Source organism: Geotrypetes seraphini, chromosome 2, assembly GCF_902459505.1.
Source record: "Geotrypetes seraphini chromosome 2, aGeoSer1.1, whole genome shotgun sequence".
Classification (NCBI taxonomy): Eukaryota; Metazoa; Chordata; class Amphibia; order Gymnophiona; family Dermophiidae; genus Geotrypetes; species Geotrypetes seraphini.
In genome coordinates, this window is record NC_047085.1 from 335,809,927 (window position 1) to 335,823,187 (window position 13,261).

At 45.2% G+C, this 13,261-nt stretch overlaps 1 protein-coding gene across 11 annotated transcripts in view; it reads left to right on the plus strand.

The window, feature by feature from the left end:
- Nucleotides 1–13,261, plus strand: part of SUGCT (succinyl-CoA:glutarate-CoA transferase) — a 965,969-nt gene that overhangs the window by 13,212 nt on the left and 939,496 nt on the right. For 2 of the 11 annotated variants that reach the window (XR_004538045.1, XM_033930270.1), the window contains exon 1: nucleotides 5,919–6,464. The exons of 4 other annotated variants lie outside the window; for them this stretch is intronic. Coding sequence is in view for 5 of the 7 variants with exons in the window: in XM_033930270.1 (XP_033786161.1) it covers nucleotides 6,371–6,464 (94 nt within the window). In the remaining 2 variants the exon portion in view is untranslated. Of the gene's footprint in view, nucleotides 1–4,762; nucleotides 4,882–5,188; nucleotides 5,279–5,916; nucleotides 6,465–13,261 lie in introns of those variants that run through there. 5 more of the 11 variants (XM_033930261.1, XM_033930262.1, XM_033930265.1 and 2 more) reach the window with 5 other exon arrangements.

A 13,261-nucleotide genomic window follows, 5' to 3' on the forward strand; every position in this document is an offset into this window, starting at 1 on the left:
TGAATTTATTACCTGGAAAATGTTTTATTCCTTCTATCTCTCACCTCTTCAAGGGGTATCGGTGAGTTTCATGCCCTACTAGCAGTTTTATCCTTATCAGCCTTTCATCAAGCCAAGGTGATTCTGTGTTCATGACCACATTGTCTTCTACTCTTTTCTTTTTGCTCAGTCAGTTCTTCTATCTGTGTTGTTTCCTGCACCTCATTTTTTCCTACGAGGAAAATTTTGTCCTATAGGCGTGTTTTTGTCCTCCTTGTTACGCAGGTCGGAGCTGCAGTGATTTTATTTCAACTTTTTCTTTTGATTCAACTCAGTTTGGATATCCTATATTCATGGGAACAATTTTCACTTGGCTGTTTGCCTCCCTCTCGTTCTTCTTTACTCAGACTGGCTGGCACGGGGATATCGTGTCCCGGACCCTAAGTTTGAGTTCTGGCAGCATTTGTTGTTTTTTTCCTTATAGTTATACTAAGGAATTCTGTACAGCTGCCTCCTGGTCCTCAGTTCATTCCTTCACTTCTCACTATTGTCTGGTTTGTTTTCTCCAGACAGGATAGGCACTTCGGCCTTTATGTTTTCCAATTGTATTTCTTTGGCCAACTCTCCCACCATCCTATCTCTGTTAGCTTGGATGTCACCCATCAGTGAGAATATGCTGCCTGCTTGTCCTGGGATAAAGCACAGTTACTTACCGTAACAGGTGTTATCCAGGGACAGCAGGCAGATATTCTCACAACCCACCCACCTCCCCAGGTTGGCTTCTTAGCTGGCTTATCTTAACTGAGGGACCGCCTGCCTATGTCGGGCGGGAAGGCACTCACGCATGCGCGGTGCGGGCATCAAGAGATCTTTCGAGTTTTTGAAGTGTCCGTACCGGGGGCTCCGTGGTGAGAATATCTGCCTGCTGTCCCTAACACCTAAGAACATAAGAAGTTGCCTCCACTGGGTCAGACCAGAGGTCCATCGCGCCCAGTGGTCCTCTCCCGTGGCGGCCCATCAGGTCCATGACCTGTGAAGTGGTTCCTGACCATTTCTATAACCTACCTCTACTTCTATCTGTACCCCTCAATCCCCTTATCCTTTAGGAACCTATCCAAACCTTCCTTGAACCCCTGTAATGTGCTCTGGCTTATCACAACCTCCGGAAGTGCGTTCCATGTGTCCACCATCCTCTGGGTAAAAAAGAACTTCCTAGCATTTGTTCTAAACCTGACCCCTTTCAGTTTCTCCGAGTGACCCCTAGTACTTGTGGTTCCCCACAGTGTGAAGAATCTGTCCATGTCTACCTTCTCTATGCCCTTCAGGATTTTGAAGGCTTCTATCATGTCTCCTCTAAGACTCCGCTTTTCCAGGGAGAACAACCCCAGCATGTTCAACCTGTCAGCGTATGAAAAGTTTTCCATACCTTTTATCAGTTTAGTCGCTCTTCTCTGGACCCCCTCAAGTACTGCCATGTCCTTCTTGAGGTGCGGCGACCAGTACTGGACACAGTATTCCAGATGTGGGCGCACCATTGCACGATACAGCGGCATGATGACTTCCTTCGTACTGGTTGTGATACCCTTTTTAATGATACCCAACATTCTGTTCGCTTTCTTTGAGGCTGTCGCACACTGTGCCGATGCTTTCAATGTTGAGTCCACCATCAACCCCAGGTCTCTTTCAAGGTTGCTCACCCCTAGCAATGATCCCCCCATTTTGTAGGTGAACATCGGGTTCTTTTTCCCTACATACATGACCTTGCGTTTCTCTATGTTAAAACTCATTTGCCACTTTTTTGCCCATTCTTCCAGTCTTTCCAGTCTTGTTAGCTCCCTTTGCAGGTCTTCACAGTCTTCCGTGCTTCTAACCCTGCTGCAGAGTTTGGTGTCATCAGCAAATTTAATAACCTCACATTTCGTCCCCGTCTCCAGGTCGTTAATAAATATATTGAATAGGAGCAGTCCCAGCACCGACCCCTGTGGAACTCCGATCGTGACCCATCGCCAGTCTGAGTAATGGCCCTTTACTCCAACCCTCTGTTTCCTGCCTGCCAGCCAGTGTTTGATCCATCAGTGGATATCCCCTTGCACCCCGTGGCTCCACAGCTTCTTAAGTAGCCATTCGTGAGGTACCTTGTCGAAGGCTTTTTGGAAGTCAAGGTAAATGATGTCTATGGATTCCCCCTTATCCATCTGGCTGTTTATTCCCTCAAAAAAGTAAGTAACTGTGCTTTATTGTTTACTTTCAATAAAAGCATTATTAATAACAAACAAAACAGTAAGATGCTTGAGCAGCTGGGCACATGATGGAAGGATGTTGCAGATGGAAGACAAGTTACAAATGATATCATTTAACAGTAGTTCACTGAAAACCAAAAGCAGCTTTTGCAATTTTTTTTAATCATTGAATTCAGTTGCCAATTGTCTAAGATGTGTTAAGTTTTTACATATTGATACTAGTCTCAAGTGTTTAAAGTACCTGAATGTAAACCACTTAGGATACAAGTGGTATATAATATAATATAAATAAATAAAATGACATGGGGACAAAGTTTGTCCCTGTCCCTGTATCATTATTCTTAGGGAAGTCATCTCATCCCTTTTATAAATTTCATTGCCCTTCTCTGTACCTTTTCTAATTCCACTATATATTTTTTGAGATGTGGCGACCAGAACTGCACACAGTATTCGAGGTGCAGCCGCATCATAGAGTGATACAAAGGCATAATAATATTTCACCTTTTTTTTTCTATTCCTTTCATGATAATTCCTACCATTCCATTTGCTTTCTTAGCCACTGAGCTAACGGCTTCAATGTATCTTCAACAATAACACCTAGATCCTTTTCCTGGGCGGCGTCTCCTAATGAGGAACCCTGCATCACATGGCTATAGTTCCAGTTTCTCTTTCCCACATGCATCACTTTGCACTTGTTCACATTAAACATCATCTGCCATTTTGATGCCCAGTCTCCCGGTGTCCTCTTGCAATTTTTCATAATCCTCTTGCAAATTAACAGTTCAGGCTCAGGTGCGATTTGTGCCAAAATGACATTTGGGCCTTCCTCCTCCTTCTCACACATGTCCATTAATCATGTATGTGTGGAGGGGAACCAGCTCCTATAGATACCGTGGCACTCGAGGTGCTCCCACTGCTGGCTGCTTTTACAATATGGCTCCTATGCTACTTTTCTATTGCCAATGCCAGTCCCCATAGCTGCTTTTAAAAACTGGGGCACCAGTTGTTACCCACGATCCTTGGAGCTCCAATCCTGCACTGGAGCACTTCTGGGTTAGTGGGTGCTTGTGGCCCAGACCCGCTCCAGACAGCCTGCAGCCATAGACTGCCTGCACTCTCCAGATAGCTTGCTGGTGAGTGCTTTTAAATTGTAAGCTCTACTGAGCAAGGACTGTCTCTTGACTGTTTTAATGTACAGCGCTGTGTACATCCAGTAGCACTATAGAAAAGATAAATTGTAGTGGTAGTGGTTTTTTTTTTTTCTTCCAGAATAGAATTCAAACAATGCTATGTAGCATTTAAACTGCTATACTGGCCAGTTTTGGGCAGGCCTGAACCCAAAAAGAGTGGGCATATCTCTCTTTCTCTCCCTGCTCCCCCTCCCCCAGCCTGTGAGATGCCATACCAGAGGTGGGTAGGGATATGGAAAGAGAGATAGCAACTGGGAGGAGAGGCAGGCCATGTCCATCTCTCCCTTTCCTGCTCTGTCTTCCTTCAAGACCTTCTCTCACTGTCCTCCTTTTAACCCCTCTGCCACCTCTCTCTGCCCTCTTTCTACCCCACTCTGTCCTCCTCCAAGTCTATCCCTCCCTCATTTGAGTTCAACATCTCTCCCTCCCCCAAATCCAATATCACACCCTCTCTGCCTTCTGCCCATCCCCGAATCTGACATGTCTCGGGAGGAATCTTATTTCTAAGCAGCACTCTGGAAGTGGCATCTTGCTACCAGCCAGCCTACCTGGTGCTTGACTCTCTCTGTGACGTCCCTTTCCCAGCATCTACTCCTTTTAACCCCCCCTTCCCCATGACCGTTTTAAATATGTTGTAAAATTTGCTGGGCAGCAGCAGTTCACAGCACTACCCTGCTGCTGGCCCTGCTGCCTTCTCTCCACTGCAGCCCTACCCAGTGGAAACAGGAAGTTGTCTTGAGAGGGTGGGCCACAGCAGAGAGAACGTGTCGGCGACAGAGCAGTGCTGCTGCCGCCCTGCAACTTTTATAACAAATTTAAGGTAGAAGCCCTGGGGGGAATTAAAGGACCGGGGAGATAAAAGGAGTAGATGCTGTGAAGGGGACATGGCAGAGAGAGCCAATTAGTTAATAGGTCCGAGTTCAAACTTGGTGGGCAAGGCCCATCCACGGCTTCTGCAGACCAACTCTGAAAGATATAAAGTACAAGACATCTGACAGCAAATCATTCAAACACCAAGTAGTAAAAGTGAAGAACTCATTTCTTATTGACTCAGTAGTGTAGTAAGGGGGGGTGCTGGAACCGCCCCTGGCACCGTTTTGGTGGGGGTGCTGGCAGCTTTCTGCTCTCCCCAAGCTATACTCACACCCTCCTTTCCCCACTCCCTGTACCTCTTTAAATCTTCGCCAGCACAAGCAACTACTCTGGCTTGCAGCTTACGCTAGCCTGGCTCCCTCTGAAATCACTTCTGGGTCACGGGGCCAGGAAGTGATGTCAGAGGGAAAACCAACACCAGGGTGGGTGGGGAAGGTGTGAATGTAGCATGGAAGGAGAGTGTGTGTGTGTGTATGGGGGGGCACCTCCCCAGGCTTCCTACCTTGCTATGCCACTACTCAAACTAATAATACAAGCAACTAGAAACAAAGACCATGTTAATGGTCAGCTGCTGTTTGTGACATATTACCTCAGACTAAGTATAATTTTATAACTTTATGTAGCAATTCTTTGTAGCATGTTTGACTATTCAAAATTCTATGTAACAATATGTTGGCTGTAAATCGCCTAGAACGCTAATTAATTAGGATTTGGCGAGATATACAGTATGATGTGGTGTAGTAAGGGGGGCGCGGACCACCCCGGGCACCATCATGTTGGGGGCACCGGCAACTTTCCTGCCCCCCATGTCCTCCCTTCCCCGTACATCTTTAAAATCTTTGCCAGTGCGAGCAACCACTCTAGCTTACTTCTCACAAAGGCCAAGCTCCCTCTGAAATCACTTCCGGGTCGCAGGGCCAAGAAGTGATGCCAGAGGGAACGGTATTACAAGCAGCAGGGCGGAGAAGCTGCTCGCGCTGGCAAAGATTTAAAGAGGTATGGGGTGGGAAGGGAGGGTGCGAGAATGTCTTGGAGACGTGGAAAGAGCTGGGGGTGGGGGTGGAGAGAGGTGGGTGCGGGGGATGTCTCCTAACCTCGCTACTGACAGTAAGATTGCACATAACTAGTTACCATATGGCTCCAGAAAAAGAAGGACGGATTGAGACATCCGGGTTTTACTTCTAGGCCTGGATTAAATTTCCTAAGTTTGTCTGTCAGTCCCCTTCCCGTGTTTAAAAGCAGACTAAAAACCCACCTTTTTATAGCCGCCAATCCTTAACCCTACTCCTCTGTCCTCCAACCCAGCCTGCTGATTATTCCCCTTAATTGTATCCATGACATCCTGTTTGTCTGTCGTGGCTGTTTAGATTGTGAGCTCTTTCGAGCAGGGACTGTCTTCTTCTTTGTGACTCTGTGCACTGCTGCGTGCGTCTGGTAGTGCTATAGAAATAATTAATAGTACTGTAGTATTTTAAGCAATAGAAGTAAGGACAGCTTGAGACATCTATCTTGTTACTTCCAATGAAAGTAAAACCCGGATGTCTCAATCCGTTCTCCTTTATCTGGAGCCATATGTTGCTGCATGCTGTTGCACACCTTTAAAGGTGCCTAGCAATGCTTCTGTCCAAAGTTAGCCCTAGGCCTAGCCCAAAGTACAAAGTATAGTTAATAAGTAGCGCCAGCAACAGACACTCTTGTAAAAGTCAAGCCAGAGCTTCAGAGAGAAAGTGAGCTAGCTAGGAGAGTGGCACGCGTGCGCGCTCCGAAACGTAAAAGCCACCGGGTGCAAAACCCAACAGCAAAAGCAAGAAAAAACAGCAAGAGGGAAAAGTATATCGGCTCTCTCTTTTCAGTCTGTCTGACTCTTGCTGTATGAAGGAATTATATCCTCATCCACCCCCTCTCGTTCCGCTCCTTTCCCCGCCCCTTAGGCCTGTGTCAGTGATCAGTAGTACTCGTCCCTTTCCTGCCCCTATGATACAGCCTGTCTCGTTCCCCGTGACGTCAGAGTGCAGCGCTCGTGCAAGCGCTGTCCCGGCAGTGTTCTAATTCCATATCGCCACTGACTAAGTGGGACATATATAGAGTATGGCTGGAGAAATGATGATCATCGGCCGGAGCTGCTGGCAGCGTCTCTCGTTACACTTCAGAGGCAGAGGGCTGCACAGCTGCTCGCAGCCAGGTAGCTGCTTATTGAATGTTTTTTTTTTGTTTTGTTTTTTTAAATTTAATTAGTATTAAGTTTCTCCTCACAGTCTGAAAAGTCAGGGATATTCAGACTGCAGAATGAATGAAAAGCAATGTAGTTTCCTGGAAAGTGTTTATAGAACTCTAAACGTTGTGTCCCCTTTCTGTACAGTTTTTGGGAGTAAACAACTTTCTAATCAGTATGAGATTGCATAAAGAGGGACGTTACAGAGTTCAGCTGAAATTCAGCACTCAGAACAAAGTTTGTAGAAAGTGTGGAGATGCATAAAGATCTTTCAGAACTATATTGTCCTAATTACTAGTCGTCACACAAGGATCTAAATTTATTTTTTATACAGTGATATCTTTTATTAGATTAGTATAATTTATCATATGTTGTAAGCGAGCTTTGAGGCTGCATAGGAGCATGTGTGCAACATCATTTTTGGATAACATTCATATTGGTTCAGTGAAAAAAATCACGTGGTCTACTTAGCATCCCATCCATGTGCTAGGAACAGCAAGTGACACTAGTTATAATTTTACTTCCAGAATGGCTCCATGCAATAAACTAAAATTTGTTATTACTGGGGAAGGTGTATAGCTCAGAGCAAATTATAGAAAAATGGAGGATTTAATGTGGTTGCTGCTCTTCCTACTATATTGGAGAGGAGAGAAGAAAGGAGATGCTAGACTGGGGAATGGGGTGGGGGGGGGGGGGGAGGAAGAGAGGCATAAGAGAAGCCATAGAGATGTGGACTTGAGAAAGAGTGGATAAGCACAAAAGAAAGAAGTGAAGGAAAGAGCTGAAAGAGAAAAATTAAATGTCAGACAAATGTAAGGAAGGCATGGATAAAGCCAGGAAGAGAGAGGAGAAATGGCAAATATACAGCAGACCAAGAAAAGCATTAGATAATAAACCCTGAAAACACAGAATAGAGAGCAAGGGATCAATGTGATTAGAATAAAATGTCCAGAGAACAATTTTTGTCAATAATGCTACCATGAAGCGTCAGTATTTTACTGTTTTTCTAACACAATATTGCATTTTAGGACAGCTCATCGATCACATATACCAGTAATTTGAAAGTTTATACTAAAAAGTGATTGTGCTGCTTTTTCTACTTGTGAAGTTTTATATTTTGTTTATTTTTGTCTAAGATATTGTAATTATTATGAACAGACGAGGTTGTTTTAACGATCCTGATAATTTATGTTATAACTGCACAAGATCAGCGAAAGAATCTGTCCAGCAGACTTCAAAGTACATACAAGCATTATTTTGGCTGCAAAGTTAGCGATCGATCGTGATAAAGCGTGGGTACCTCATGTATGCTGCACTGTCTACTATTCTGGATTAATGGCTGAATGGGAAACAGAAGAAGATGCTTTTCACTGTACCCATGGTGTGGTGTGAACTAGAGAGTTGTGCGGGGACAGAAATCCCACCCGTCCCCACCAAAGTCCCACCCGTCCCCACCCGTCCCCGTGAGGAATCCCTCCGTCCCCGCGAGGAATCCCCTCTGTCCCCGCCCGTCCCTATAAACTTCAGAAATAGTTATTTCATTTAATTATGCTACTGAATTAAAGGCTCTGGTAGAAACCCATTTACAAATAAGCAAAAAGACTTTAATAATTTGGAAATTGTTTATTGTTTGTTCAGTTTTTTGATTAAACGCTTTTTCAAAACTAATTGGGAAGAATACATACTTTGTAAATGGGTTTCTACCAGAGCCTCTTTTGTTTATAAATTTTTATCAATACAACTAATATACTACTTTATCCTGAAGCAAAAAAAAAAAGAAATAGAATTCTTTTCCTACCTTTGTTGCCTGGTTTCTGCTTTCCTCATGTTCTCATTCAGTTCCTTCCATCCACTGTCTCTCTTCCTTCTGCGTCTTCCATTTGCTACTGTTACTGTGCCTCTCCCTTTCTCCCCCCTTCCAAATTGGTCTGGCATCCATCTTCTTCCCTCCGCTCCCCCCATAGTCTGGCATCTCTGTCTTCTTCCCTGCCAGCGTCTTCTCCCCACTCTCTCTTCCCCATTTCCTTTCAGCGTCCTTCTCCCCCCCATCTTCCCCATGTCCTGTCAGCATCCTTCTCCCCCCTCTGTCTTCCACATGTGCTTTCAGTGTCCTTCTCCCCCCTCTGTCTTCCACATGTCCTTTCAGTGTCCTTCTCCCCCCTCTGTCTTCCCCATGGCCTTTCAGCATCCTTCTCCACCCCCCCGTCTTCCCCATGGCCTTTCAGCATCCTTCTCCACCCCCCCGTCTTCCCCATGTGCTTTCATCGTCCTTCTCCCCCCCCCCGTCTTCCCCATGCCTCATGATGATTTGTTGGTTCACACTAGAGAGCTGCACGGGAACGGGGACGACGGGAATCCCGCGGGACCCACGGGTTCCCCCTTCGGGTCGTGGGGATCCCGTGGGGATGCCCCCTAGGGTCGTGGGAATCCCGTGGGGACCCCCCTAGGGTCACGGGGATCCCATGGGGATGCCTCCGAGGGTCGCGGGGTTCCTGCGGGGCTGGATGTACTAAGTCGTGCGGCTTTTCTCCCTACCTGCTCTGCTTGCAGCACAGAGCCGAACGGAAGTCTTCCCGACGTCAGCGCTGTAAGAAGGTAATTTAGATTTGCGGTTAAGGGCAGGGAGGTTTGTCGGACCGGGGCTGTTGTTGGTCGGTTGGGGAAGCGCCACAAAAGTAAGGGGACCTGGCCTGCTGTGCTGCACCGGGGCGGACCGCCCCCCTCCCTTGGTAGCCACTCGAGCTGCGAGGCTACTCTACTCTCCTTCTCCTTACCTGCCCTGCCTGCAGCACAGAGCCGAACGGAAGTCTTCCCGACGTCAGCGCTGACGTCGGAGGGAGGGAGGGAGGGCTTTGTTTAAGTCCTCCCTCCCTCCCTTCCGACGTCAGCGCTGACGTCGGGAAGACTTCCGTTTGGCTCTGTGCTGCAAGCAGAGCAGGTAGGGAGAAAAGCTGTGCAACTTAGTACATCCAGCCCCGCAGGAACCCCGCGACCCTCGGAGGCGTCCCCATGGGATCCCCGCGACCCTAGGGGGCATCCCCACGGGATTCCCACGACCCTAGGAGGCGTCCCCACGGGATCCCCGTGACCCGAAGGGGGAACCCGCGGGATGCCCGTCGTCCCTGTTCCCGTGCAGCTCTCTAGTCTGAACCAACAAATCATCACTCAGACTGTTATTTTCGCATGACAAAAATTGCCAAATTCACAAAGAGGAATAAATCACAAAATGTGTATCTTGATTGCCCGTCAGCAATTAAACCCGTTCCTCATGACTCGGAGAATTGAGTTCCAATTCCTCCTTCAATATCTGCAATACAATATGCCGAAAGTTCAGATGAAGAATGTGCCTCTGCTGCTGTGGAATAGTTGTATGAATCTGAAGTGGATGAAAAACAACCTCACCTTTTAACTCAAGAAGATCTTAATGATCTGGTTAGAGACTTGTCACTGTCAAAGGAGAAAGCAGAATTCAAGTTTAATAGAATTTTGATTTGATCGCAAAATCTTACTTCAATGCGATTTACAAAAACTGTTAAAAATTGGGGTAACATAATAAGAATAACACATTACTCGGACAATTGATTTACACAACTATATACCAGCCAAACACAAGGAAAAAATAAAATGGATTAAATACAATTTATAAAGTAAATCAAACAGGGTAGGATATTGAAAAAGAAGGATGGGTAAAGGTTTACCTGCTCGATTTTACTTATAGCTCTTTCTATATATAAAAAAAAAAAAAGAAAAAAAGTATTGGGGGTATATAAAATGCATGTAACTTAGTTAAAAGCTTCCTTAAAAAGTTCAAGGCTAAAGCAATGGAATCTTTTAAGACAGGACAACAAAATATCTTTTTTTCCTTGATTGTTACACCATCCTGGCTTCCTTTTACCAAATGGAAGAAAACATTTGTTTCTGTACTGATATTAATGGTCTCATGCGTGAACTGGAATATGAACATGTTTCAGATGAATGGAGACCATTGATTCAAGCAAAGCAAACCTTAAAGCGGTACTTTTACCAATGGAAACCAGAAGCCATCTGTTCTGTTGCTCATGCAGTTGGATTGAAGGAAACGTACGAGTCGATGGAGACACTTTTGAAACTCACACGCTATGCAGATCACCAGTGGAACCTCTGTGTTGATCTCAAAGTTGTGTCACTCCTTCTGTGTTTGCAAATACATGTGCTTCTTTTATCTTTGGAACAGTCATGATGATGCCAACCACTACAGGCAGAAACAATGGCCAAACCGAGTTGAATCCATACCTGGCAGATACAATGTGAAGTACCTGCTGTTAGTACATAAAACTGGGTCTGTTGAAAAATTTTGTCAAGGTGATGAATAGAAATGGTGATGCATTTTAGCACCTAAGAAATACATTTGGTTTTGAGAAAAGTGAAGCCAAAATCAAAGAAGGTGTTTTTGGACCTGAAATCTGTGAACTGATCCTTGATGATGCGTTCGAACAGAAGCTGCAGCTGAATCAGCAGCATGAGAAGCATTCATGCTAGTTGTTCAGAATTTTTTTGGTAATCACAGATTAGAGAATTATGCTGAGCTTGAATGTCACTTATAATGCACTTATTCTCACCTCAACTTCTGCCCACCCAATCTTGGTGATGTTGGCGATGAGCATGGGGAAAAATTTCATCAAGATATCAAGGTGATGGACAGCAGATATCGGGGAAAGTTCAGTCCCAGTATGATGGGAGACTATTGTGGGTTCTCGCAAAGAGAGACAAATGTACAGTACAAGCGTAAAAGCAAGTATCTTAAACATTTCTGAACATGCTGACTTCACTTTTGTATGAGTTAAGAGAGGCATAAATATATGCTGTAACATGTTTCATTGTCTTTCAGTTTGTTTTCAGAGTAAACTCCTTAACACAAGTTTGGTGGGACACAGTTCATACTCGCAATATTGTGCCAATATGGCAAACTATCAAAAAAATCAGTAACGTGTATCTCAGATCTGAAATCAGCATAATTAAATTAACAAATAACATTTCTTAAGTTCTCAGTAGCAAAGCAGTAGCAAAGAAAAACTTTTTTTTGTTGTTGACCAGTGATTCTCTTAGCATGTGCTGTTTATGGAGGAATCTGTAACAGTATAGCATGTTTTAGTTTCCCAGTAATAGGTATGTGGTTGTTCTAAAGCCAGTGTAATATTTATAGCATTGCATTTTCATTGGTGGATTAGGGCTATAATGGTTTGGTAAGCTTGCTACAGGTTTTGGATGTCTTTGCTCTCTGCTCCGGTCCTGCTTCTCTGCTTTCTGCCCCGATCTTCTTCTGCTCTCTGCCCCGATTTCCTGCCCTTCCCCGCAGTGCAAGCCCTTGATTTTAACCTGTGGGCTTAAAGCAGTTTAAATCCATGGGCTCGCGAAGTAAAAAAATAAGTAAAGCAGTAAAGTTCCTCCCGACTCAAAAAAAAAAGTTTCAAGCGCAGTGAGCACGCGCAGACCATCTAAAGGCGTCAGGATTGCAGGAAAGTGATCTGGGCGGTCGGTTATGGGTGTAATTCTGAATGCCCTCATTTGCATGAGGGCGCTTCGTGAATCAGCCCCTCGGCCATGGATCGGATCAGATCGGATCGCATTGCTCACGGATTGGATCGGATCCGATCCATGGCCTTAGTAAATCTAGCTCTTAGTCTCCAACAGGAGGAGTGGTAAGCTTATGCAGTCTGTGCTGAGGTTTGTTTGGGCCTGTTGGATCTGATTTAGTGGTAGGACCCCCCCAAACTCTGTCCGGACAGCCAAAGGGACAAGAGTTTGGGGGGTCCTACCAACCTCAGGAGTGCCACACTCGGAAGGTTGAGTCCCTCCTCCAATTTCCCCCACCTCCCCCAGGTTTTCTGAATTTAGAGGAGCCTCAACTGTACGCCTGGCCACCTGTTAGGCACAGACTACAGTTTAGAGTGCTTGTGGGGTATGCTCTCTTGATACAGCTGGTGAGCTGTGAGAATAAAAAAAAAAAAATGCCACAAGAAATAAAAGGCTATGAGAATTGTGCTGCTATCTGGACTACACTTACTTTTTCCACTATTCTTTAAAGGAAGCCTCAGCCCCACCACTCCACCGCAAAATTGTTATTTTGTTGTGAGAAGACTCCTGAGCTTTTGGCTGTGTTCAAGTTGGATAACGCAAGCTAAGTACCATTACAAAATAGAAACATTTAGCACTATTTATTGAATTATTTATTGAAGCACTTTTGTGAATGGGAAATATAAACAAAACACCTTAGAATACTATATAACAAGGACGGCCAATGAGGAAGAGCCACACAAATCTTCTCGCAAGAAAATAACAAGAGTGGTGGGGCTGAGGCTTCCTTTAAAGAATAGTGGAAAAAGTAAGTGTAGTCCAGATAGCAGCACAATTCCCATAGCACGGTATTTGTGCATGGAAACTTATACTAACGTACATCATTCTGGACATTTATATATATAAAAGGTTATGGGCCCATAGATTACAAGAAATAAAAGGAGCATACAGTGGTCCTGAGGCCGCCGTTTTTGTATGGCATTGTGTATGGGTTTTTGGTGCATTCATTATGAGTGCTTCAAAAAAGCAGCACAAGTGCGTTTTATGTGGGTGCCGAGTGGTGAATGTGGCTGGCAGGTGCACAAAATATTCCAGTCACTTTGAGGGGGACCTGGCTTTGGGTGTCATCATGTCAGGCTCCTCTTCGCATGTGCACTGCTCATTAGTGGGAGGCGGTTTCGCCTGGGCTTCACCTGCCCCCCACTTTCTCTATG